Consider the following 27,866-nt stretch of genomic DNA (forward strand, 5'->3'; position numbering starts at 1 on the left):
TGCTATGGACTGAATGTGTTCCCCACTAAATTCACATGTTGAAACCCTATCCCCCAAAGTAATAGCATTTATAGTAATAGTATTCTACTTACCCTTTAGGGGGTAAGTTGATTTAGATGAGATCATGAGGGTTGAGTCCTTATGGTGGGCTTAGTGTCTTTATAAAAAGGACCGGAGTGCTAGCTGCTACCAGAGAGAGGGTTCTCATCAGAACCTGATCATGCTGACACCCTAGTCTCAGACTTCCAGACTCAAAGAACTGTGAGAAATAAATGTTGTTTAAGTCCCAGTCTGTGGTATTCTGTTATAGCAGTCTGAGTTGACTAAGACACCTGCTTTTGCTACTGTTACTCAACATTATCCTGGAAGTTCCAGCCAGTGCAATTAGACAAGAAACAGAAATAAGTGGATCCAGTTGGAATGAGGAAGTGAAACTGTCTCTAATCACAAATGACATGATCGTGTATGTAGAAAATCCCCAGATATTTTGCAAGAAAGCTACTAGAACTGATAAATTCAGCAAAGCTTCAGGGTGCAGATCAACACACAAAAATCAGTTGAGTTTCTATACATCCGCAGTGAACAATCTGAAAGTAAATTAAGAAAGCAATTCTACTCACTGTAGTATCTAAAAGAATAAAATATCCAGGAATAAATTTAACCAATGAGGTAAAGACTTATACCCTGAAAACTACAAAACCTTCCTAAATTACAGAAGTTCTAAATAAATAGAAAGATAGCCCATGTTCATGGATAGGAAGACTAAATATTAAGATGTCAGTATTACTCAAAGTGATCTGCAGATTGTGTGCAATCCCTATGAACTTTCCAATAGTCTATTTTTTGGAAACAGGAACCTAATTCTGAAATTTATACACAATTGCAAGGGACTCCAAATAGCCAAAACGATCTTTAAAAAGAAGAATAAAGTTGGAGGACTCTCACTTCTCAATTTTAAAACTTATTACAAAGCTACAGTAATCAAAACACTGTGGCCTTGGCATAAGGGTAGACATATAGACCAATGGAGCAGAGTTGAGAGTCCAGAAGTAAACCCATGCATCTACGGCCAGGTGAGCTTTGATAAGTGTACCAAGGTTTTTTCCAGTATCAGAAAGGATAATTAAAGTGAAAATTATTTTTAAAAAATAGGATTCTTTGGGAAAAATACTTTTTGTGTAGCTTATTCGTTCTACAAATATTTATTAAGCAAAAGTGATGTGACAGCATTCTGCACTAGGCACTGGAGATACAATGGTGAACAAAACCAAACTTGTTTTCAGCTTTAATGGCATTTACCATCGAGAGGGGGAGATAGACATTAATAAAGTAATTCCACTAATGAATAATGTTACATTCTAATCGTGAAATGAGTATCCAGGAAAGCATCTGAGCTCGGAGGCCTTGTAATAGAGGAATGCAGTGTGGTTTCACAGAAGCCTTCTCTGAAGAGGGGGCGCTGAGTTGAGAGACAAAGGATGAGTAGGAATTAACCGGGCTAAGACAGACAGGGAGAGAGTGGTTAGCTCCTAAGGTGCCCAGGGTTTTTGTTTGTCCACAGATAGTAGTGGACTTACCGATGGATTTCATTTTATCTTTTGTTTCTGACTCTTTGGCTAACAATGCTGAGTGGCTGTTTCTGTCTGTGTGTTCCATCTGTCTTCCAAGATCTCAGAAGTGCTCTGTGCAGAGAGAGTATTTAACAAATGGGCACTTACTATTAGAAAGTGTTTGAGAGTCTACTAGAAGTGAAATGTGTTTCAAAGTAATAAACTTCTGAGGCAGTTAAGTTTTCCCTTTTTAAAGAAAATTTATTTTAATTTTTAACCTGTTAGATTAAATGACATTATTAGACAGCTACTTTTAGACAAAGTGTGGTAAATAATGCCTTCTTCATAAATTACGCTCCTAGAACCTGTTTATATTTTGATTTAAAATAGATTTTTTTTTCCTTGTAATTTAAAACCCTATTTTGAATGGAAGTGATATGAACGACTTATGTAATTTCTGCCAAGGAATTAATATGGACTTTCTATAAACCACTGTCATTTATAATCAAAATGCTTTTAACTTACATTGATGTTGGCATTGACAAGTGGTGCTAGATTGGTAGCATAGAAAGAAATTGCATTCAGCTTGCTGGGAGGTCACTGGTGCCTGAGGTTTTATAATGCTTTCTTTGGGCCATTTAACTGCTGGCAACTTTAATTCACATGACTCATAATACTGGAAATTTAAATTCACTCTTAATTGAAAAGTGAAGTTACTTAAATTCTTTAAATACTAACCTTTGGAAAACTATCTGAAAAATAAAGGCACATATGATTCTGGTGGCCCACTGCCAAAAGATTATCATTTACATAAATATCTCTTTCAGTAGAAGAGTTTAGTGTATTGAGCTCAGAAGGTTAGAATAGAGACTTCAATCTGGAAACCAGCAGTAGACTGTTGGCTTGTGAACAGCACTATTGTTCGTCATATTGAGAACACTGTTCACATTCAAGCTTAAGCAGAGCTGGCATTAAAATTCAGTTAATTTGTTTCATGTGACTTGTCAGCTGTGTGTTTTTATCTAAATCTTTTTAGCTTCTCTTCTTAGTGTTTTATTTAAACTCCTGAAATAGATGAACTACCTTTTTAACTATTTAAGCTCTGATATTTTGGCCAGTTTTGCAGATGATTCTGTGAAACCGTTCTCCAAGTTTTCCACTTCATTTTAAATATATTTAATAATCAGTTTGAATGCCAGTTTAATGCATTAAGAAGTAATTCCATTTCAGAGGACTTTCTGTGTGCATATGTCCGTAAGAGGGACTTCCTGAAACTCATTTCAGACAAAATTTCTGTCTCTGTTGTCTCACCAGCACCCTGTTCTTTTCTCGTCTGCTGATTTTGTTCTCTGGATTTGCCCTTAGATGGCTTTTAATAAATGGCTTCTAGCCAAGTACTGGGCCTGAGTAGTGAAGTGCTAGTCCCAGAGAAACAATGTAACTGTAATAACTAACATTAGAGTAAGATCCCACTTCACTTTTTTGAAGGGCATGAAAATCTTAACTGCTTCTCTAAAACTAGACTCAGTAAAATCTCACAATTAATTTCCTTGACTAATTGGGAATAGAGTGTTTTCAAGATGCCTCCAAATTCATAGTGATTTTTAGACAGCTTTATGAGCTTTAAATTGTACAATTCCTGAAGTATATATATATATATATATATATATATATATATACACACACATACATACATACATACAAACATATACACACATCCACCAAATCATCACCACCTGCAGGAGAGCAGGCTTATCTGTCACTTCCAGAAGTTTCCATCTATTCCTTTGAAATCTCTCCCCGTCGCTTTTCACCCCCACATCCCTAACTGCACAGGCACCCCTTATCCTCTTTTTGTCACTATAGATCGGTTTACATTTTCTAGTTTTATGTAAATGGAAAAATACAACTGTGTACTCTTCATTTGCTATATTCTTTCACTCAACATAATTTATTATGAGGTTTATCCATGTTGTGTGTATCAGTAAGTTCATTCCTTTTTATTGAAGAAGGGTACCACAAGTCACTTTTCTCTTCATTGTTAGTGGATATGTGGGTTGTTAGTGGATATTTGGGTAATTCCAGTGTTCTTATCCATCTCCTTGTCTTTTAAGTTCTCTTCGGCATTTTCCATTCCTTTATCTCTCTGTGATGTATTTTTATTTACTGCCTCAGATCGGCCCATGGCCTGGCATGTAGTAGGTTGAACCCTATGGAGTTGTCAATATTTGACCATTTTGACCTATAAAAATGGCAGTTTCAGGCAGTTCAATATAGAAGTGTTTACTAAGTAAGTTTTCAGTGAATATCACTTGTTTTTGCATTTAAGACCTCTGCCTGATACAAAATCATTTCCATATATAAATTCAACTGTGTAAAAAATTCTGCATAATAAAAAATAGACTAAGTGACACTATATTAGTTACTGTTGTGTCTGGGTGGTGGAATTAAGTGCTTTTTCCCACTTTTTCTGTATGTCTCTGTCATATGTATATATGCTTAAATAGTAACTATAGATTACTTTTACAGTAGGAAATAAAACCTTTTATAAGAAAGGAAAAATCTGTGCTTTTTTTATAGTTTAAGTGATTTATTTAAAAATTATTCTTTATTCTTTTCTTTGTAACGGCAAGAACCATAGTATTTTAGAATAAACATGGAGTTTGGATTCAGATTCAAGAACCATAGTATTTTAGAATAAACATGGAGTTTGGATTCAGTCAGTCATGTGACTTAGGCAGGCTGTTGCATGTGTCTGAGGGGACTGTTCACATGTGTAAAATGACGACTCATTTAATCTCCACTGAGAGGTAACCATTAGCGTATGACATGCGTTACTTCCCTTCCGCTGGTTCCCGAGCCCACGTCCTACCTTTGGTTAAAGGCAGTGTAATTCTACCTCAGACTTAACCCCTTAGTAATTTTGTAACTATACCACTGACTTTATTCTTTTTTCTTTTCGTTAAAAAACATTATGAGAGCAAGGCGTTATCATGTGTTACTTATCTTTATAAATAACGATTTTTAAGTTACATGCAGAACTTGCCTTTTTAATAGTGACATTAATGACCATTTTCATTTGTTTCTTATTTGAAGAATATCAAAGAATATTCCAACAACTAAAGATGTCGAGCCACTGCTTGAAATAGATGGAGATATAAGAAATTTTGAAGTGTTTTTGTCTTCAAGGACTCCAGTTCTTGTGGCTCGAGATGTAAAAACCTTTTTGCCATGCACTGTAAATCTGGACCCCAAACTACGGGAAATTATTGCAGGTGGGTGTTGGTAATAAATTGGATTTTTCTTCTCTAAAGTACTAAAGAATTTTCCTGTTTCTAACCTAGCTATTATATAAGTTTCTCCTGTTCCTTGAAAAACTAAGAAATACTGAATCAGGCACTGCATAGGAGAATTAATGAAACTGGGGCTAGGCAGTCTTGACTTCCTTTTGGGAACAGTAGGAAAACATTATTTGTTAAATTGACTTTAGTGTATTTCCCAGCCTACCCCGGAACCGTCTTTGGAATCAGACTCCTTTTAACATCCAGTCCCCACTTGAAGATGTCAGTCCCTTGTAATTTTTCTGTCACCAGTCTTCTGTCTTTAATAGGGATCTCTGTCCAGAGGAGTAAGAAAATTACTATTACTTTAAAAATTTTAGCTTAAATCTGTGGACTGGAACTTGAGGTTAGTGACATGAAGTTTTTGGGATAATTTAAGTTGTTCTTGAGTCACTGCTGTATGCCCATGAACACGCACAAATCCTTTATTGAAACATACTAGCTTTCGTATGATTCAGGTGCTGCTCACCCACCTTTGAGTTTTCCAGGAATTAGGAAGAGAGAGCTTTATACTCCTACATACATTTTTCAGGTACCTGTTACAAAGCTGTTGTCAGAGGTGTATTTTGTGGCTGTGGAGTTGTTTGTTGTTCCTGTAGTTTACAAACCCCTAGTCCTAGCTGACATGACATTTACTGCACAAGTGTGAATTATTCGTAATTAGCAAGGCCTTACAAATCATAAGAATTGTTAGAATAGTACAAACGAACAGCTACCTTCAAAAGTCAGAAAAAATTATAGTTCTGGTAACTGAAGAGAAGAATCCAGATGTTGGTGACTTAAATGGTGCAAAAGCTTGTATGTAAAATAGTTGAGCTTCTCTTCCCAGAATGTCAGTGGAGCATCAGGATTTCCTGTCTGCTGCTTTAAGCCAGTTGGAATCCCTGGCAAGAGCGATAAAGTCATGTTTCTATCTGATAACTAAAGGAGGAGGTGGCAGTGGGACTAACTACTAATGTTCTGTTTTCTTTTGCCTTCTGCGGTATCGTTTAATCTTTCAGATGTTCGCGCTGCGAGAGACCAGATCAGCATCGGAGGACTTGCCTACCCCGCGCTGCCTTTACACGAAGCCCCGCCTCGGCCACCGTCGGGCTACAGCCAGCCTCCGTCCGTCTGTTCCTCCTCCGCTTCCTTCAATGGGCCGTTTGGAGGTGGGGTTGTGTCTCCACAGCCTCCCAGCAGCTACTACAGCGGCATGACGGGGCCCCAGCACCCGTTCTACAACAGGGTAAGGAGGTGCTGGGGGCTCACTCTGAACACCTTTGTGCGGGGAGATACCGAAGTGTTGTGCTTAGGGAGCCTGTTACTATTTTGAAACTGTGCCTTAGTTTTAAAAGGTAAAACGTGTTAAGTTTGAATGTAATAGGATATTTTCAAAATCAGGAAATGTTTAAATTTTAACAGGTTCTAGATCTTAGTTGAGTCTGAATATTAGAGTTTTTTTTGCTTTTATTTATTGTCTGATAAGGAAGAGAGCTCTTCAGGGTCAGCAGTGACTATCCTGTCTTCAAAGGGATCTGTTTTTCTATTTGTTTATAAACAAACGCTCCATCTGTTAATTTATATTGGCATTTAAAACAATGATGATTTTCTGCAGTAGTTCAGCCTGTGTATAAAATGTGTTACAGCTTTTAAATGTGAGATAATGATGGAAAATACTGCTTGTAGGACTCAGATGTTATTTCCAAATCATGGCACTGTAGAGTTTTATTTCGAGTTATCTTCAGTCGTGTATGATTACTTACTTAGTATAAATGTGATAATTTTCTACTGCAAAAGGTGAGAGTGCAATTATCAGTGGTATTCAGACCCTATAAAGTTATCCTCATTTTAATGGTCTCAAATACTAATATTTCCTATATTCCCTGTAGGAAAATGGAGCATCGCCCCTAGTGTTATACTTTCTGGAACTGTACTCTAAGATCCATTGCAACTTCTTTATTTTTGTTATTTTCCCTCTTTAGAGAAAACACAGGGGCTAGTATTCACAGAAGCCAACTACATGCCTAAATAAATTTCATATGAGCTAGGAAGCTAGAGAAATTTAGAATAAACATGGCAAAGAAGGAATTCTAGAAGTTAAATTTTCAGGTTTTGAGAAATGCTGGCCATATATGTAATTAGTGTATCATTTATAGAGAGCCTATGAGTGTTATTCCCTTCTTTTACTCAGAGAAGGAGAAAAAGTTGGAGCAATAGCACTATAGCGCATGTCATCCTTGTGAGCTTTACCTGAGTGGTAGGCGGTGTGAAATTGCAGCGTTTTATTTATCGGTCTTAAAATCTGCTGTAGTTTTACATAAACTGGCTCATTGATCATTAGATGGCAGTTGAAGTGTTGAGACCAAGAAGTGTTGTTTTTTTTTAATTACCATACCATCTAGGTGGAGACCTTGTGTTGACTACTTTTACATGAATAACAATGATGTGATGCTTTAATAGCATTTTACTATTTTTAAAACACTAAAAAATTTTCTCATGTATCTAAGTCATTATCTTTTGCTCAGGTTATTTGAAGTTTTTAGTCTGAAAGTTAAAAGCAGAACAGTTTCTTAAAATGGCAATAGTAAAAAAGGTGAGGGAAGATGTTACGTCGGTGTAATAACATTTAATGTGTTTTAATCTTTTATGTTTAGCCCATATAATCTGATAGCTCCTGTTTACATGAAGCTGGTTACAAATAAACGGTACAGTTCTAGGTCTCCTCTAAACAATGACTCCCCTTTAAAAAATATGCTTGCTTCTTTAGGAGATAGAGTGAACTTAGGGTATAGAATACAAAGAAAACTTCAGGACTTAGAGTAACCAGGACTCCTGGAATCCACGCTAGGGGCTTTGTTCGCATATAATTGAGACTGTTTTTGGTTTTACTTAAGGCTAATTCTTTTTTGGTAAAGAATACTATTCTGTTGAGATTCTGTTCAGCTTTTTTTCATGAGATGGTGAGTTACTATTTGTAAATCACTTAGAACACGGCACATGGTAAACCTATAAAAATGTTGAATGTAAAGAAAAACTCTTGTGTCAAGTTGTAAGGTACAAAACTTTAGTTGTTTTTTTTTTTTTTAAAGCTTATATTAAATCACTAATATAAAATTTTAAATGGTATGTCTTAAGCTTGGGTTGATATCTTACAGAATATGAGTGAGACTTTTTTGCTTTTGTTTTGTCACTTGCATTAAAAACTTGGAGTAGTTTTTTATTGGTTAGTTTCATTTGCTAAATCTCATGACACTTTGATTTCTGTAATTGTTTACCCCCTTCTTTTGTTACGTGTTTTCTCCATAGCCATTCTTTGCCCCATACCTTTACACGCCAAGGTGTTACCCTGGCGGTTCCCAACATCTCATCTCACGTCCATCAGTAAAAACGAATTTGCCCAGAGATCAGAGCAATGGCCTAGTAAGTATAAAAAAGGGTAACGAAAGTACTAATCTAATAAGAAACATAGACAGCATTAGACGCTTGCTTATTTCCTTTCTGTAATAAAAGCACAACTTATTTTATAAATAATTTTAAGAAACATAAGCCATTACTAACACAAAATGTATTTTGTTTTCATTTCTGGTAAATATCTATGGAAGGAAAATGATTAGTAGCCTCAGGGAATAAATGATGGGTTATTTACAGCCAGAGTTTCTGGCCTATAATGTATTGTTTGTTACCAGACTTTAAAACTGAACCTTTACATCTGCTAATTTCTAATTTCTTTTTAAAGGACATACATATGTGGTATTCATATATGTGTGTGTGTATATATATATATATATATATATATGCCAGCCCTATGGTATAAAAATTAGAGGATATATTGGAAGAACATTTTGATCTAGTAGCAGATATTAATTAAATAGGGTAAGGAAATTATTCAGATGTACTATTGACTCTAATCCAAAAGGGAATCCATTTGTGCCTAAAATTTTAGGTGTTCCTGATGATACACTTACTTTAACAATTTAAAACAAGAAATTCCCAGTTAATGTATTTTTTTAAATTAGGAGGCAAAAGCTGTAGAACTTAAACTGTCATTTACATTTTAAAATGTAATCATTGAAGGGAAGCTCTGATCACGCGCAGGTTTCAGTGTGTTGTGTATTATTATTTTAACACCATGCTCATTCGTCACCCTCGTTTGGCTCACCCTTCTCCTTTCACCCACGCTCTCGTTTTGTGTTGCTAGGAGGTTATCAAGGAGGACGCTGCCGAGGGGCTTTCTTCACCCACAGGCTCCTCGAGGGTAACGGAGTAGTCTTGTGGTGTGGACCGCGAGCGCCTCCCGCTTCTGCAGCATAGCGACTGTCTTAACTGCGGTGACAGCCGTTCACTAACCCTGCCTCTGTGGTGTGATGGGCGGCTGGGGTGGAGTAGCTGGGCACTAATAATCATAGTTCATGGATTAATTGAAGATCTAATGTTTAACTTTACCCTCCATTTCCTCCTGCTTTTCCCCTTTTTCAGTGACTTGGGGTGGGATTTTTTTTTTGTCATCCAATGAGGAAGGAGTTTTTCCAGCAGCCATCAGGAACATTCAGTTGGTATTCGTTCCTTCAACGTTGGGCTTTATTTTCACATTTGCCTGCTTTTCTTAAGCCTGCAGTTAGTTGGTACCACACATGTAGCATATTTTTGAAAATTTCCCAAATCAACCTTGAGACTATAAAAAGACGCTATGAACTAGATAGTGTAGACCAGGAATGCATCCTTAGGGACTCATGCTGAATCTCGGTGCCCACACTGTAAATACGGTGCTGCCACAGTGCTGCTTTTCTGTATCTGTATACAGTTGACCCTTGAACAGGGCAGGGGTTAGGGGCGCTGACACTCCTAGTAGCCTTAAATCCTAGCAGTCTAAGATAGAGACTGTGACTTGGAGTCAGCCCTCCAGGTAAGTGGGTCCTCCTTGTCTGTGGTTCCACATCTTCGCATTCAGCCACCTGCAGGTCATGCGGTCCTGTCGTGTTTACTGTCGAAAAAAATCTGTGTGTAAGTGGACGCATACAGTTCAGACCCGTGTTGTTCAAGGGTAAACTGTATTTATTAAAATAAAATTTCCAGATAAACAGAGCTAGTTCAACTTGTAAAGGGGATTATTTAAAACTATTTCCCGCCCAACAACTTAGGGTGGGTTTCTTTAAAAAACAAACCTTTATGGGAAGTCACTTTGTATATTTATTATTCAAGGCTTTGTACTTAATGAGAAATGCATTAAAATGTGATGAACCTTCAAATCGTTATTCACTCAATGTGGAATTTAAGAACCCAGTTTGTATTTTAAGTTCTGTCGATTTATTTGCAGAATGTTATGCCCATGTAAACATGATCAATTTAATCTAAAGAAATGAGGCATAGCAGTTAGAATTAATTTGGTGAAATACTGCATCCTTAGTTACCCATAATTTTTAACTTAAAGCATGCATTTGAATAAGCAATAGTTTAATTTTCTTTGAGGTAATGTTAGTGAGATAGAAAGAGAACCATTTTGGTGTTTTCACTGAGGGGCTTTTGGGTCTTTTTAAGTCACTAACATTTTAGCTGAAGTGTTTGAGTGACTTCATTTATCCACGAGTGACAGACACAATGCACCATAATAATTCTGTTTGGGTGTTGGGGGAATCTTCAGTCCATGGACATTGCCACTATATGCAAGAATTACTTTTAGTTTAGGCAGAAAGCCTTTAATACATAGATTCATGCATGCAATGCAATTATCAGAGCTAAAGTTCCTCAGCAAACTTTTGAAGAAAATCAGACACTGTGAAAAACTGGATGGTCTTAAAGACAGAAATGTGATGAAATAGCAGTTATTCCCATGCTCAAGAATGTGGGCAAACACTTGTGATGAGAAGGTATCTGTAACTTCAGGGACCAGTGAAGGCGCATCAGGCAAATTTTAAAATGAGTTTTTGGAGAAGGGGAAATAATGCTGTTCTTAAGATGCAATTCCTATTGTATTAATGCCTTTGGTAAAATAACCATACTACTTGCTGTTCTTTTAATATTAAAAGATAGTTTTGTAATCTGCTTAGTGAATAATAGCTGCTTCCCAAGCTTTCTTTGCTTTTAAGAAATTAACAATGACAGTAGCGTGTAAAATTTACTTCATAGTGACAAGCTCAAGTAGACACTTAGCTCAAAGCCATATTAAAAGCAGTGATGGAAATGTGGTGAAGGATCTCTATATGGGATCATTGCATGGGCTCTTTGTAGTTGAACCAACACAGAAGTAGCTAATATAAAAATTATTTAACCCTTCACAGCTCATGTGGCTTTCCAGTCCTGTGGCAGAAAATTCTGTATAATTTCTGAGATAACAGGACTGCGGACTGAGTCACAGTCACCTGTGCTCACTCAGCTGTCCCCTGTATGTAATGCTTGGTGGCAAGAGCTGCTTATAGAAAAGTAAAGAGCTGCACAAAGCTTTTTGGACAAATTGTCTTGTCATTATGGACACAGAACAATGGGTTTAAAAAAAAACAACTCCAAAAAAGACCATAGAGAGTTGGTGGACTCTCTATGGTCTTTTCAGTATAGGTGGTCCCGAGGAATTTCTCATAACCCTTTGTCAAGCAGATCCTGACGAAAATAATTGGGGTTCTCACATTAAGGAATGTTGTGATGATCATGACTTGCCAAGGCCAGCCAGGGACCAATCAGATAAATTATACGTCCAAGTGTTTCACAAAGGTGAAGATGCAAAATGTAAGCCTCTTTGCTAGCTCTTCCCCCTATAATTTTATAATAGAGAAAATATCTGCCAAATCTTGTAAAACTGAAAGAAACATTAACATTGGACCCAAGATATAATCCCCAGAATATTCGAGCTAGAAAGGGCTAGTGTTTTCAGACTTTCAAAGCAGAGAAGCCTGTTTGAGAAATGAAGTCTTAATCAGAACTCCGGTTTATAAAACCAGTAAAAGTAAAAGCTCTGGCTCCCACGTTGGACTTGCCTTCCTTCTGGAGGATCCTCGGGAGCGCTGGCACCCATGGTCTAGCCCAGTGCCACAGTGCCGATGGACGCTCGAGACTTGCCCGAGGCCCCGGGAGGGGAGCCGCAGGTGCAGAGCGGGAGCGCTGCACGCTCCTCGGTGCCCTGCTGCCTTCTCCGCTGCGCGTGGCTCCGTCGTGCGTCTGGTCTTTCGTGTTGAATGGGCCCTGGCTCTTTGCCTTGGAGAAGCCACGTAACCTCGCTGATGCTCAGCTTCCTCATCTGGGAAAAGCAGACCTGCTTCCGAGGTCTGATTTAAAGATCACTCAGCCTTAGCTTTCTTACTTTAAGTTACTGTTATTACTGCCCCAGAGGCCAGATTCCATGGAGCTTTAAAGACTCAGAAACTGAAACTGTTCTGTGTTAAATGACCTCTTCTCAGCAGAGACGGCTCAGTGTCCAGATACTCCTTTTATCTGTTGATGCTTCTCTAAGGCCCGAGAGGTGTCAGTCAGTTTGTTTTCTAGGCTTTAGAAGGATTTCTAGGTTATGTGAATACTCCCAATACTTTACAATTTTGAAAGCATTCCAGGGGAATTTTACTTGACGCCTTTACCTTCCTCCAGTCCAGGTCCCACTAGGAAGTGGCGGCATCAGCTCCTTCTGTGACCGTGCAGGGAGGGGCCCGCTGAGGAGGGCCTGGCCTGTCTCAAGCCAGGTCTCCTCAGTGGCGTTTTGTAACGGTTATTTCAAAGAGTTGCTCTTACGAGTACTGTATTCAGTCTATTTTTACTTGAGGTATGCTGCTCACGGTGGGACCTGTGTTTCATTGCAAAGCATTTTTTCAGAGGAAGGAGTGATAGAGCATTTCTTTACCCTTTTCTTCTTCCTTGAATGATTTAGCATCAGATGCCTGTGTGCCTTTCACTGGTTCACAGAGTTTATTGAGGCGCTATTATGTCGGATGTGGCGGTGAACAGAATGGTGAGCATCCTGCCCTCGGGGAGCCTGTGGATTTGAAGGCTGCCACATGGGAGTTTGCAGAGCTGCCGAGTCCTTCTTTCTCCACCTTCTCTGCCACAGGGCTTCCTCCGTAGATAGCTTTGTTTAGATCACCTTCTACCGCGTTGAAAAGGCAGGAACAGAATTAGCACACAGTTTAATTGTAAGGAGCTTGGGAATTGCAGAGGCAGTGCTGGTATCAGTAAGTATCCTGCTGTCCAGTGTACTGTCACTTTGACTTTTAGAAATTGATGGTAATTGCCGAATTAAAGTATTAAAAAGGAAGATCTTGGTTTTCATTAAACTGGCTCTGTTTGCTGGCGTGATCAAGTGAAAAGTCAAAAAAAAAAAAAAAAGATGAGACTCAACTGTAGATCATTTTTATTTCCACCCAAGGTTTAGAACTTGTAACCTGTTTTCAGACAAATATTTGTCCACATCCAGCTGTCTGTCACTCAGGAGCAGGCCTGGACAAGAAAGTTAAAGATCCCGGGGGAGGGGGGGTCAGGGCCGTTCAGACTGCAGGCATAGGACCAGGCCTCCTCATCAGCAGTCAGCACCTCTCTCAGGAGGTTCCTTCACGGTTTCTAAAGCACTTTAGGAGTGCATTTTTATTATTCTGTTTCAATTTGGAAACGTAGTCACATGTTTTTCTTTATTAATAATACGGTGAAAAATTATATTCACGTCCAGCTTCGAAGTCTTTGTGTCAGGCTTCAGCTTAAGAAAACTTTTTAAAAATTCTGTTTTAATTTTTTCAGGCCCTTTTTGGCGGGGGGGGGTGGATTGGGCTTATTTATTTATTTGTTTATTTGTTTATGTTAATGGAGGTGCTGGGGATTGAACCCAGGACCTCGTGCACACTGCTAAGCTTGTGCTCTACCGCTAAGCTGTATACCCTCTCCCCAAGAAAACTTTTTTCCTAAACAAGAAACTGCAGCTAAATTGAGATATTGTGGAAGAAATGTGATACTGCACTAATGATATCATTGAAATCCTAGAGTATACTTAAAAGTTAAAAAATAACAAAATTATACTTTGTACTTGGGGCTTTTAAAAGATTGCCCTTTAAATGTGGTGTTAAACCTCGTGTCAACTTTGACCTGATTATTATTCCTCCCTTAGTTTAAAGAGTAGGTTACATTTTCCAACCAGGTAACAATAGCTTTCTTTTATGTTTTGGATATCTTGTAGTAAACTAATTTCATTAGCATTCCTTTTTGGTATTTTTTCAAGTCTCCGTAGATATACATAGTAACTTTCTAAAAAAACTACTTACGTTGAGGTTGATATGTAAACTAGAAAACAGGGTTCCCATGAAGTTCTCCAGATAATGAATATTTTAAAAGAAAAATATTGTGAATTAACTTTGACTCAGTATTGTCAGTTATCTCTAGATTATTTTAACTATTTTAAGAATATTTACCAACTGACCTAATTGGTATAGAAGAATAATTAATAGCAGTGTGTCTGCTTTGAATTAGAGTTTAAAGACCTACATCAGTAAAACAGTTAACTCATAGTGTGCACATATTTCCCACTGTTACATTCATGATTTCTTGAGCTGCAAAGCTCTTACGGCCTTTCTTCTCAGATGGTATTTTAGCGCATCTGTTATGTGGTCCGTGCTCAGTGACACAAAACCCAAATTTGAAAAGTGTATTTCTGAACATTAGTGTGGCTAGATAATATTTTATTTTATGAAGGGATCATGTGAAGTTCGAGTAGTAAGTTGGTCTGCAATTAATAGTTGCAGTTTTTTAGCAGAATATTTAAAAATTAATTTTAAACTTGTATGTAGTATGAATGTTGACTTTCCGTAGCAAATTTGACTTATGTGGTTTTCTTGTTGAATGTATGGCCCATGATTTATTCTTTTGATAGAATATAAAGTTTGAGAGTACAATTTTAAAATTGCCAGACACGTGTTAATGAAATTAAACTACTGTGTGTGTGTGCGTGAGAGTGTGAGTGTGTGAGTGCTCCTTGCTTTGTGTTGCTCCGGGGGTGGTGTGTTCAGAGTTACAGGAAATAAGAGGAATAACAGAAGTGCTTATTATATACGTGTATTTGATGTGTACTTTAAGCTCGTGTCCTTCATTCTGTTTTATTCCTTCCTTAAGCCGTGTGACTCTGGGTTTAACAAACAGAGACAGGTACAGAAACTTTCAGTGAAATCTTACTCACTTTTCTTATTTTAGACTATTAGAAGCAATCATTGGCAGCTTCATGCTGGGCTGTTCATAATCTGTGCTCATTTCAGTGCCTCGGGTTTATTTTAATAGCTGCTTTCAGCCTTTGCATGGCTCTCATTTCTGGCTAATCAGTTCTAAGCTTATTTAATAAATTTACCAAAGATGATAATGTTTCAGAGTGTAGTTTTAATCTACTTACAATGTAAAATCATATAGTTACATCAAAGTAATTTAAATCTGTTTTGGTAGCTTTACTTTACCTGGAGGAATTCTGATTTGTGTGTATTTTGAAGTTTATATTTAACAGTTTAAACAAACTAACATGTACATTCAGTTTTCTGTGTTAGAAAAAACATTTTAATAAATTGTGATGTATCCTGAAATGATCTGTTCTTGACTTGTAAAAGGTGAATTGCAAGTACGAATGCATGGCAAACTTTAAAGTATTACCATTCTGTATGTTGTCTAAGTAATGCAATTAGTTTTCTATTAAGAATTTACATATTTAATTACTGAATATGCTTTTTCCTTATCACTTTTGTACTCTTTCTCCTCCTTTTTATGAGATGTCCATCCAAAGATTATGATTTTGGTTACTATGCTTCATCTGGTTTCAGAATAATTTTATTGTATGTGATTATTTTAGAAAAGACCTAGCAGGTAATTACCATTTCCCCTTTATTCAAAGAGGCATATTGTAACGTATTTTAATTTATTGATAATTTACCACTGATCTTGATAGAGCCTAACTCTAAATAATCGAGTCAGACTATAGTTTTGATGGAATTACAGGGATCTTAGGTCCATATGTGCGTCTGTCTTATAAAGCTTCTAAAAGTCATTCAGAGATAATCTATGTTTTCTACATAATCCCCAATGAGGGACAAAATATTTTTTTAATGATAAATTGTGAAAGTTTTAAAGGATCGTGAAAGTAAAATAATGTGGAGTTTTTTCTTTTAAAGGAAAAGAGTAGTAACTTTATTAACACGTCTCTGATGTGAGTTCCCAGATTGCCTTTAAGATACTCTAACATTTTACACCTGCCCCCCCTCCACGCAGACAGTTAATCTGTTCCGTGTCCATTTTACTTGTCCTTTTTAGCACAATCAGAAATAGAATTTTTGTGTAAAAAAAAACCCCTGTTTTTTAACTTTAAAATAATTTTAGACTTAAAAGGCACAAAAATAGTATTCCCTTAATGTTTAACATTTTCCTAATTGTAGTGTATTTCTCAAGAGCAGAAATTATGACTGGCATAATGCTTTATTTGAATCTGACCAGTTTTTCCACTAATGTCAATTTTATGGTCCAGGATCCAATCCAGTTGTGTTTTGTTATTTCTCCTTAGAGTTCCCTAATCTGTGACAGTTCTTCAGTCTTTCCTTGTCTCTTATGACTGAATACTTCTGAAAAAGGAAGGAAACGAGGGAGGAAGGGAGGGAAAAATAATACAAATATGGGTATTAAAAATTCATAGAAAGCATTTTAAATTTCCATAGTAGACGGTGGTAATTAATGCTTTGAATATTGCCTGTACTCGCCCAGGCAGGAAACAGAACTATGTATAGAAGCACGAAAACTAAATTATGGAAATACTGGTGTTTGGCTGTTAGTATTTTTAAAGTAATTGAACTTCAGACCATGTAAAATATGGCATATTTTAAATTTACACTTAATTAAAAACAAACTGTAAGTAAATGTGTTTGGTGCAGTATGTTCCAAGTCATTAATTTACAGATTGTTTTGAGACTGTCTTATACTTGGAAACTTACTGAGACTCCCCATAAAATTCCTACCCCAACTATCTGTTCAATATGGTCCCACCCTCTAGCTGTATTTATGTTTCTATATAGTATAGACGTATTCTGTGTGAATACTGTGTGTATATTTACTTGTCAGCTCACAATAGAGTATTAGGTTATACTTTTGTGTTACAGATGATGTATATAACAAGGAGCTAACAGGCAGTTTTGGCTATTACAGTCTGCTTTTGTCCTGATAATTATAAAAGAAGCAGTAGAAAATATAAATTTATACATCCTTGAGGACAAGATAAATTGTCTTTATCATTTTAAGACTGGATTGAATGGTAAATGAGACAGACCATTTGGCACATTCTCCTCTATCCGGGTTGGTTTGTCTTCTCTTTAGTGAGGTTACAGTTTCTGTAGCTCTTTAGAAATAGGCAGTTGGAGCAAAGACAGTAGGAACTTGTGAGACCTGACGAGTTAGGGCTCAGATCCAAATCTGTCACTAACTAGCTATTTATTTTGTGACTTTGAAGTCAAAACTTAAGCTCTGGCCCTCAGTGTCCACATCTGTAGTTGAGGAGATTCAGATATAATTGGCCACAAGGCAGATACTTCTTTAGTGTGTCAGCACATTGAGAAAATGTTTTTCTTCTAAGTAAATTTAGATTTATTATTTTGACTTTTCTTTTAAATTTTAATGGATTGTACGAACTTCCACTTGTGTTAAGAAGTAATACTGCGGTTTTGTATTTACAAGATACTGTACAGATTCTTAGGGGGAAGATACAAAATATGTTCAACTTTGGAAAGCTTCAGCTGTCGTAGACTGTTAAGGTATTCTGGAAAGAAATTTAAAGCTGTTTAGTATAGACACTTTTAAAATTATTTCATAGATTTACCTTTTGTGTTTTTGTAATGTAGGCATCAGTAATTCCCCCTGTTCCTTTTTTTAACCCCCGTCCTTCTGTTACAAGGGCTGCGCCCTTCTCTCTTGAGGTTGGGCTTGAGGTTAGGCTCTCTTGAAGTTGATCTAGGCTTGGTTCATGGAATGTTCTGTCTTCTTAGAAACGCAGAGTTGACCAGGCTGTATATGCTGTAGATACTCCTTAAGGTATAATAGTAGCAGAATCTGTTCCCTGATGACACTTCCCCATACCACGCACATTCGCTGTTTGTACTTTTGTTTGAAAAATGCACTGTTAATCACAGTACTTCGCAGTGTCACTTCGTGAATGTTTCTCTGTCACATGACTGCATATATCTGGTATTGAATGCTGTTCATACTTGTATTTTTCCATGACTGATCTAGGGGTCAGGCCCAGCCTCAGGAACAGTTTCATCACTGAATTCAATGAATGTGGATGCAGTTTGTGAGAAACTGAAACAAATAGAGGGGCTGGACCAGAGCATGCTGCCTCAGTACTGTGCGACCATCAAAAAGGTGACCAGCATGTGTACCTGCTGACTCGAGGCAGGGCTGAGGGTGCGGGAGACGGGCCGTGACGGTGCACACTTTGCACCTAGCTTCTTGAAGATGAGTTCTCTGTTGAAATGGGAAAGCTCCAAACGGAAATAGGTTTCTTACCATTTGTACCCTACAATTGCCCCTTTACCCCTTTGTTTATAAATGGATAAAAGAAAATAAAATGATTGTATTACAAGTTACTTTCAAATGACCTCATATAAGTAAAAAATGCTTTGATGAGGACTTCACATTTAGATGAACGGTAATTCATATTCCCAGTATGCAGCATAGAACATTTAAAGGCCCTTTATTTTATGTCACATTTTCTTTAATTGCAGGATTTGTTTGTGACTTAATAGTTATCCAGGTAAACCACACTTGGCTTTATTTTCCCCAGATTCTCCCTTTCGTGTCTTATAAGACTTCTGATCATGTCCCCTCTGATGGTCCCTCCGAGTTTGGGTTTGCAAGGCTAACACATCTGGGGAGGTTTATTTCTGCCTAGATCTGATTCTTGCAATTCCAGTAGCCACCACAAACCTGGGATTTCGAGGAAGCCTTTCCATGTACAGGGCTAACTGAGTCCCAGTTTTAATAGATAGAATTAAAATTTCCACTAAGTCAGTTACACTTTTCCTGTCAGAGATACAGTGAAATACAACGTTAACAACAAGCCCCCAGTGTGTACATACTTGAAAGAACGGCATCTAAAAAGTTTTTGAAAGAATTATGAGCTTATGGACCATTTTACTAATCTTAATCTCTGTTTAGTCAGAAAGGTTAATGGTAGTTTTCTCTCAGATCTGGTTAGTCAATCCCTGTTTGCAAAAGTGTCAGGCTCCGCCTTCCCAAGGCACACACCTGGCTTTCCCCTCCAGGCAGCCTGACTAGCGTCAGTTGGGAGTGAGGTCTGCCACGCGAATCCTTTGTGGGGACTTTGTCTCCGTCAGGCAGTGGTTTTCTCCCCACTGAGCTCTTCACTCCCAGGCCCCGGCTGTGTGAAGCCCAGTAGCAACTGGTTTCTCAGGTGCCGCGAACTTCCTGCCCTTCCACAGCAGGACCTCTGCCACTGACTTGCTCTGCACATTTTTTTCCTTCAGAAGTAACTTAAACCCAGGTATTCCGTAATTTTACCACAGTTCATAAGGTCAGGTTGTGTATTTTCTATAATAAGGAAGCTACCTGTCATTAATAAAGAAAATTGCATCATTTCTTACTTGGAAGAGACTAGAATCACAGAGGCCCCATAGTGATAAGATCATTTCTTGTGCATTTAAGAGACCGGGAAATGTGTGGGTGGACATTCTTTATGCCTGAAGTTATCTAATGTGTCTGATCCACAAGTTGGTCAGTGCTTACTTCATTTAGAACTTCGTCAGAGACCGACACCCCGACAGACATCTCTGTCCCCTCCCAGCAGCTTGCCTTCATGTGTGCATTTTACGAGACTGGAGAAGAGCTAACAAGTTTGTTACTGCTCATGGCAGAGTAGGTAGTTTTGGAAATAGTTGGGAGCATTAGCTCTTGGGCTGGTCCCTGAAGAATGATTTATTTTCCTCGAGGGCCCATGACACTTGGAGAAGTACAGAGTGGCTTCTGTTTTCAGATTCTGCTTGTTTATTCATTAGTACGTGGGGTGATAACCTTCTTTAGGTCAGTATTTTCTAGTCTGTAGTGACTTTCTTAATACTACATATAAATACACATTTTAACCACTAATAATTCAGAGTTTCTCACATTTTGTTTGTCTTTGTACCTGGATTTGTTTTTGTTCAGGCGAACATCAATGGCCGTGTGTTGGCTCAGTGTAACATTGATGAATTGAAGAAGGAAATGAATATGAATTTTGGAGACTGGCATCTTTTTAGAAGCACAGTAAGATATTTCATATTTGTAGAATTATTTACAACATGATATAAAACAAGTGCCAGTAAGTACTGGTCTAAACAGATACTTTCCCATATTGAAAAAAACCTTAAATTTTACATGTATGTGTACAGCTCTTGTGTATTCTGTTATGCAGAATGAACACAGCAGTACTTATCAACATTTGCCTTTTGGGCATTTCACTTGGAAATTTGGGAAAGAGGCCACCTGCCAATCCTCCGTGCTGTCATTGACAAAGACTCTCCTCGACCTCACTCACCCGGGCTCCTCTGAGCCCCTAGGCCTCGCACTTGGTGTCTGTCCTGGTGGGGCCTGTATTGCCCAGTTGTGGGAAGAATCCTGTTAAGTCAGTTTAGAAGGAACCTCACCCTCAATATCTGATCAGACTCCTCGCTCCCCCGCCCCCAGCCCCCAGCGACATCTTACCTCCTGGCCTGCCTCCAGCCAGAATCCCCCCAACCCCCGCTGTTTCCTCCTAGCAACTTCCCATCCCCTGACCCCCGCCTTGGCTGTAAATGACCATGTGCTCGTGCTGCTTTTGGAATTGAGCCCAGTTCTGTCCTGAGGTCTGTTTTCCCCCGTTGCAACAGATCCTGATTAAAATCCACTTTTACTGCTTTAGCTACTGTCCAGCTCTGCTTTTCTTTTATACATTCCAGTTGCATTTTGTTTTGTCCTTAAGTTAAATTTTAGACTAAAGTAGTAATAACATAATAGTCAATTTAGCATATAATATATATATATGATGATTGTTCCAGTCATCCTTCAGGATCTGCGGGGGGTTCGTTCCAGGACCCCTGTGGGTACCAGAATCTTCGGATTCTCAAGTTCCTTACATAAAATGGCATAGTATTTGTATGTAAGCTACACACATCCTCTCGTATAGGTTAAATCCTCTCTAGATTACTTATAATACCTAATACAGTGTAAGTGCTGTGTTAATAGTTGCCAGTGTGTGAAATTCAAGTGTTGCTTTTTGGAACTTTCTGGAATTCTTTTCCCAAAGATTTTCACTCTGTGATTGGTTGAATCTGCAGGTGCAGAACCACTGGGTACCGGGGGGCTGACTGTACTTCCTAAGTACAGATGATCCTTGAACAGCTCAGAGCTCAGTCCACTGATGCCTTATCCTTCCGGACCCGCGGTTCCTCCGCGTGTGCGGCTTCAGGCAGCCCCAGACCGGGTAGTAAGTGGTGCGGTCTTTGCTAGAGAAGTACCTGCGCGTGGGTGCACCTGCACGGCCCAGACCTGCGCTGTTCAAGGGTCAGCTGTGTTAATTCAGATAAAAGACAAGCAGACATAGTACAGGTTTATTCAAAACTCACTTACAGGAAGCAAGCGTTCTCATTTCCATTATAATAACCTTATGTTTTATTTTAAAAATAATTTCTAAAGCTTCTAAAATGCAATTTGCCAGTGTAGATATTTATGACTTGTGACTTTTTTTTTTTCTGTGAAGGTCCTGGAAATGAGGAATGCAGAAAGCCAGGCGGCCCCTGAAGACCCGCGTCTGCTGGGCGAGAACGGCGGGGGCCCGGCCCCGCACGGCGAACCCGCCTGCCGCCCCTCGCACGAGCTGCCCCACACCGAGCTCTCCAGCCAGCCGCCCTACACGCTGAACTTCAGCTTTGAAGAGCTGAACACGCTCGGCCTGGATGAGGGGGCCGCCCGCCACAGCAACCTGAGCTGGCAGGTACTTACGGAGCGTCACTCTGCGTGTCACTGACGGGCAGGGTTTAACTCCCCGAGGTTACGTCGGCGCATCCACGTCCTCCTCCGGCCGATCGGCGATGAGCACTGAGCGGGCGGGCGGGGCGGCCCCCCGGGCCGGGCCCCTCTGTGGAGGACAGGCGGCGGCAAAACAACGGGGAAACGCTCCCCGAAACTGCCGCGAACTGGGAAAGCAGTGAAGTAGGATAGTGGTCTCGAGAGGAGGTAGGAAGTGGGCTGCCTCGGCGGTCAGCTAAGCTCAGCCTTCGCCTTGCGGTTTCCCTGTTAAGTCCATTCATCAGGGGCTAAAATGCATCTTTGTTGCAAAACTTGCCACGTGTTACCCCTGTGAGCACCCTCGCTTGTGTTTCCAGTTCGTATCCACACTGTTCACAGGTATTCACGTTCTTTTTATTACCTGCTGTTAGAGATGGGTGGGTTCTTTCTTTGTACGTTCTGAGAGGAGACAGGACAGGCGAGGGTCAGGAATAAACACGAAAGTCAGAGAACACGAGGAGGAGTAAGGGGAGGGTGAGAGGGAGAGTAAACTAGGGAAAAACCAGGGCAGGGTAGGAAAAAGAGAAGACAAGCCAGGGAGGAAACATAGTAAAGAGAGAACGCTCTACTAAAAGGAGCCGCGCTCAGCAAAAGCAGTACCTGTGAGGTCTACCAGTTTTAAAGGCGTCTGGTTTGGTTTGGTTTGGTTTGGTTTGGTGGTAAAAGTATTTTTTGGTTGATACTGTCTTTTTCTTCTACATACTGTCTACCTTATTTCTGTAAGTTGGGAAGCCATTTTATTATTGTGTGTTAATAACTAAGATAACAATGTCTTCATTTTACAGTAAGTCCACACTCCACCCTTGTATCTGCCTATTTCAGCACTGTAATTCCTTTCTTTTCCCCGGAATTCCTTTTAACATTTTTAAAGAAATTCTCATCCCCTGCTTTTCCATGCTTGGTATTTACCACCGTGACCTGGAAACCCTCACAGCCTTCCTGTCAGTGCAGCGGTTCTCAAATTTTTTTTTAAACCTTAGAATCCTTTTACGCTCTTAAAAATTATTGAAGACCCCAAAGAGCTTCTGTTTATATGTTTTCTCTGTCAGTAGTTACTGTATTAGAAATAGAAGTGAGAAACTTTAAAAAATACCTACTGATTTACTTTAAAGCAAACCAGTTCCATGTTAACATAAATAACATCTTTATGAAAAATGATAGTATTTTCCAAAACAAAACATATTTCCTGAAAATGATACTGCTTTGCAACTCTCTTTAATGCCTGGCTTAACAGAAGACAGCTAGATACCCATGTCTGCTTCTGCATGAAATCTCTGGGAATATCCCACGCGGTGGAGGCCCTGGGAACTCCACTGTGAGAATGAGTGTGACGAGGCAAAGGACATCTTCATATTCTTACGAAAATAGGTTAGACCTCGTGGATCCCCCGAGAAGGGGCACACGTACTGCATTTGAGCGCAAGGGTGTCACTGTCTTTGCAGGCTGAATTAGGTCTCAGGGAACCTTCTCATGGAGGTGGGTCATTTTCTCCCTGTGGAAGGAAGACTCTGCCTTATTTCTGCTTTGTTTCAAACTTTGCTTTTATCCCTTCTTAAACTTCCTTGGTTCTTTTTGTTCAATTTCCTTCCTCTTTTTCCTAGTCTTTACTTTTCAATCCTCATTTATTAGCTTTTCTGAGATCTGAAGCAATTCTAATCCTAAATCGTCACACTGGAAATCAAATATTTAAAAATATTTTCTTTCTCTGTTTACTTGGACCTGGCTGTTGGCCTCCTGGCTTCCATTTCTGTTCACTTGGATCCTGTATTTATCTTTTTATCTTTTCCATTGCACTCTATACTTTTCCTTTTAAATTCTTTTTTTTTTTTTTTTGTATTTTGAGTATATTTTCTCTGAATTGAAATTTGACAGAAACATCATGTTGTACAAGTTGAGAGAGATTCTTTTTAACATACACTGACGACTTGAGTTTTTTCCCCCCCAGTGGAGGCACTGGGGATTGAACCCAGGACCTCACGCATGCTAAGCATGCACTCTACCACTGAGCTCTACCCTCCCTCCGAGTATTTTATTTTTGAAATATATCTTAACTCTCATCTTTCTCTTTTCTAAGAGGAATTTTTATATTTTATCAATGAGGTGACATTTGCCTTAAATAAGTTGCCTTAAATAAATAAAAGTTTGAAGTTACAAAAACAAGTCCTAAGGTTATTTGTTAATATAAACTTAATTATACTTTAAAATATTAACAATAAACTAATTGTATTAAAATTTGTATGATGCTTTCTAATAACAGTAAAATTACTCATAAATTCAGAGCTTTTATTAAACTGATATGCAAAATTCTTTTAAAAGATTTTGATATTTTAAGGTCTAAAAATTCTTACAGTACATATATATATTTCCTAAGCTAATGTTTATTATGCCTTTTTTGGTTTATTTGAATTCTTAAATGATTATTATTTTCTTGTCTTTACAGTCACAAACCCGCAGAACCCCAAGTCTTTCGAGTCTCAATTCCCAGGATTCCAGTATTGAAATTTCAAAGCTTACTGATAAGGTGCAGGCCGAGTATAGAGATGCCTATAGAGAGTACATTGCTCAGATGTCCCAGTTAGAAGGGGGCCCAGGCTCCACAGTGAGCGGCAGGTCTTCTCCGCACAGCACGTACTATATGGGTCAGAGTTCGTCAGGGGGCTCCATTCACTCGAACCTAGAACCAGAGAGAGGGAAGGATAGTGAGCCAAAGCAAGATGATGGAAGGAAGTCCTTTTTAATGAAGAGGGGAGACGTTATAGACTATTCTTCATCAGGTGTTTCCACTAACGATGCCTCGCCCCTGGACCCCATCACTGAAGAAGATGAAAAATCAGATCAGTCAGGCACTAAGCTGCTCCCAGGCAAGAAGCCCTCAGAAAGGTCGAGTCTCTTCCAGACAGATCTGAAGCTGAAGGGCAGTGGGCTGCGCTATCAGAAACTCCCAAGTGATGAGGATGAATCCGGGACAGAAGAATCCGACAACACTCCGCTGCTCAAGGACGACAAGGACAGAAAGGCCGAGGGGAAAGTAGAGAGAGCGTCGAAGTCTCCAGAACACGGTGCAGAGCCCATCAGAACCTTCATCAAGGCCAAAGAGTACCTGTCGGACGCCCTCCTGGACAAAAAGGACTCGTCTGACTCTGGAGTGCGGTCCAGCGAGAGCTCCCCCAACCACTCTCTCCACAACGAGGCGGCCGACGACTCCCGGCTTGAGAAGGCCAACCTCATCGAGCTGGAAGAAGACAGCCACGGCGGGAAGCGGGGGCTGCCACGCAGCCTGAGCGGCCTGCAGGACCCCGCTGTGGCTCGCATGTCCATTTGTTCTGAAGACAAGAAGAGCCCTTCTGAGTGCAGCTTGATAGCTAGCAGCCCGGAGGACGGCTGGCCCGCCTGCCAGAAGGCCTACAACCTCAACCGCACACCCAGCACCGTGACCCTCAACAACAACAGCGCTCCCGCCGGTAGAGCCAACCAGCATTTTGATGAAATGGAGGGAATTAGGGAGACTTCCCAAGTCATCCTGAGGTCTGGTTCCAGTTCCCACTCAACTGCTATTCAGAATGAGAATCTGAAAAGTATGACGCATAAGCGAAGCCAGCGTTCCAGTTACACAAGGCTCTCAAAAGATTCTTCAGAGCTCCATGCAGTGGCCTCTCCTGATAGTACAGGCTTTGGAGAAGAAAGAGAAAGCATTCTTTAAGAAAAACAAGCAGAAGTAGCGTAGGATTATTATACCCCCGTGGCGCAGCTGACCTGAGTCCTGGCGTGAACCCGTCCACACACGTCATCTCTGTACATTTCACTAACACGTGGTTAGTGCGCGAGAAGGCCTTCGCTGAAAGGGACGTGTGCTGTCCGAGAGAGGGTTCCTGCGTCAGCCTCTGTTGTCTTTGTAGTGAGGGCCTTAAACCCCACCGTTGTCATTATACCTTTCACTGGCAGATAATCCCAGACAAGATGGGAGTATAAAGATAGGTCGGAAATACTGTATTAAGTATAAAAGGGCTTAATTTGCCAACAGAATAAAAAGCCAGTGATTCCTTTTATAGAACACTCATGCATTAACATTTGATGGAAAGCATGATGTTAAATGAACCAGAAGCACATTTTGCTCTTAAGGAGTGAAAGGTCAGGATTTATAGGTCATGGAGTAGCCTAGAGCCTGAAGGTTAATGCTCTGTGAGTTCTACATAATAGACAAACTGCTTATCAAAGAGTTTTAAATGTTTAAGTAGAAAATACTAAAGAGGGCTTTAAAAATTGATAAGAAAGTGAGTCAGCAGTGCCCAAAGTAGAGCCCTGGTAACTGGACCAGTGTGAGCGACGAGGAGAGTGTCCTGAGGGGAGGGAGGGCCAGTAACCACCCCCACCCCATGACCGGGACGCTCTTCTCCCCAAATCCCAGGCCTGGCTTCAGACACCATCCACTTGCCCGAGGGTCCACCCTGGTCTACTCTGTAACTCTTAAACTGTGTGCCCAGCTTTCCTTAGTGAGCCTAACAATGAGAAGAAAAAAATGAATTCTTTCTCTGGAGAATCAGGGAGACATGGAAAATGATAGGCACTAAAAATATGTATGGAATGGGGGAATGAGGAAATAATAACATCAAAGAGTGAATCAGCAAGTGACAGGAAATATTTAATTAGGTAAAATGAAATCATTGGCTTCTCTACCAAGGCAGAATTTATCTGCTTCATCTATTCTTAAATCAGCATGTTAATTCTGGGGGAGGAGTATAAGAAATACTTTCAGAAAAAAAATTTAAAACATGTAACAAAGCAAGGATAAAACGAAGATAAATCTGGTATGACTTTTTATGTATCGTTAGCAGCATTAAGAGAATGATCACATTTAAGTATCGTGTGGACGAGAAATGCGCCGTCATCATGTGTTGACATTTTTTTTGCCGTTCTAACATAGCTTACTTGTGTAGAATAATTTTGGCAGTGTATCTTCAGTCACAGATACGATTGTAGATGGTGAGGTCGTAGATGAGTGATTATGTAGATTTAGTGTTACACTTCCGATGTTTTTCTAAACTTAGTGGATTTTTAAAATAAGCTGAACAGCTTATTATGTGACCGATCGTTGCATTAAAAAGTCGCTCTTTTGAGTTTCATTGCACTGATGTTTGTGTAATCTAACATTTTCATGAAGTGTTCATTTTGCATGAGTTTAGCAAATGTTTTAACCAACTAAAAAAGGCAAGATGTTATTGACAGTATATATTGAAATTTAACATTTTAGCATTTATAATATTTATTAGTTTGCAATATTGTGTAATTAGTAATTATTTCAGGGCCAATGTTTTGTTCCTTTTCAGGTGAGTAGATGCGGCCTAGTGTCATTGTAGTATATTCTTTATTCTGTTTGTGAAGTTAGTGCCAATACAAATACGTGTACGAATAGATCTAGAAAACAATAAAAAAATTGCATGCTATTTGGACTCATGAATTTTTATTCACTATAGTGATGATTCAGATTTTGATAAAAAGTTAACAAAGTAATTTGTGTTTGTTTTGTTACATGCCTCAGGTTCTTAAAGTTCAGGTTCATGTAGCAGTCACGCAGCTGGCAGAGGTGCTCTGAGCTGCTTTCACTAGTCTTTTTGAAAGAGCTTGGCTCTTAGGTCCGGTGCCTGAATGGTGCTTTTGTGAGGCATTAGTGCCCCACAGCACAGCTCTGTACCGTGCATTTGTGTAGCCACAAGAAGTAGGTTATCCAGATCCTGGGAGGATGTCAGTTATTGTATGAACATCATGGAAAAGTTTGCTTTTTTGTATTGTTCTAGAAACTGACAAACCAGATGGGTTATTGAGTCACGCCATCATCCCTTTGAATCTACGTGTCTATGTGCGTGTATATCTATCTAGTTATAATGTATAGCTCAGTCTGCCCCTCGCATATGCAAAACGCCGCTTTAAGCTGGGTGAAAAGTGATAGAAAAGAAAATCAGTGCTCTAAATTTGCTAGTCCCTT

General features: G+C 39.3%; 1 protein-coding gene across 7 annotated transcripts in view; it reads left to right on the plus strand.

Annotated features, from left to right (window-relative positions):
• The window catches only part of KIDINS220 (kinase D interacting substrate 220), an 88,328-nt gene extending 61,001 nt beyond the window's left edge, over positions 1-27,327 (plus strand). For 2 of the 7 annotated variants that reach the window (XM_031466516.2, XM_031466517.2), the window contains exons 23-31: positions 4,647-4,825; positions 5,893-6,119; positions 8,180-8,293; positions 9,072-9,128; positions 14,942-14,974; positions 18,077-18,208; positions 20,009-20,107; positions 21,579-21,812; positions 24,327-27,327. In XM_031466516.2, the coding sequence (XP_031322376.1) occupies positions 4,647-4,825; positions 5,893-6,119; positions 8,180-8,293; positions 9,072-9,128; positions 14,942-14,974; positions 18,077-18,208; positions 20,009-20,107; positions 21,579-21,812; positions 24,327-25,586 (2,335 nt within the window). In that variant the 3' untranslated portion in view covers positions 25,587-27,327. The remainder of the gene's footprint in view (positions 1-4,646; positions 4,826-5,892; positions 6,120-8,179; positions 8,294-9,071; positions 9,129-14,941; positions 14,975-18,076; positions 18,209-20,008; positions 20,108-21,578; positions 21,813-24,326) is intronic. The other 5 variants (XM_031466520.2, XM_031466521.2, XM_031466522.2 and 2 more) reach the window with 3 other exon arrangements.
• The last annotated feature ends 539 nt before the right edge of the window (positions 27,328-27,866 follow it).

The sequence above is a fragment of the Camelus dromedarius genome, chromosome 15 (genome assembly GCF_036321535.1).
Source record: "Camelus dromedarius isolate mCamDro1 chromosome 15, mCamDro1.pat, whole genome shotgun sequence".
Taxonomy (NCBI): Eukaryota; Metazoa; Chordata; class Mammalia; order Artiodactyla; family Camelidae; genus Camelus; species Camelus dromedarius.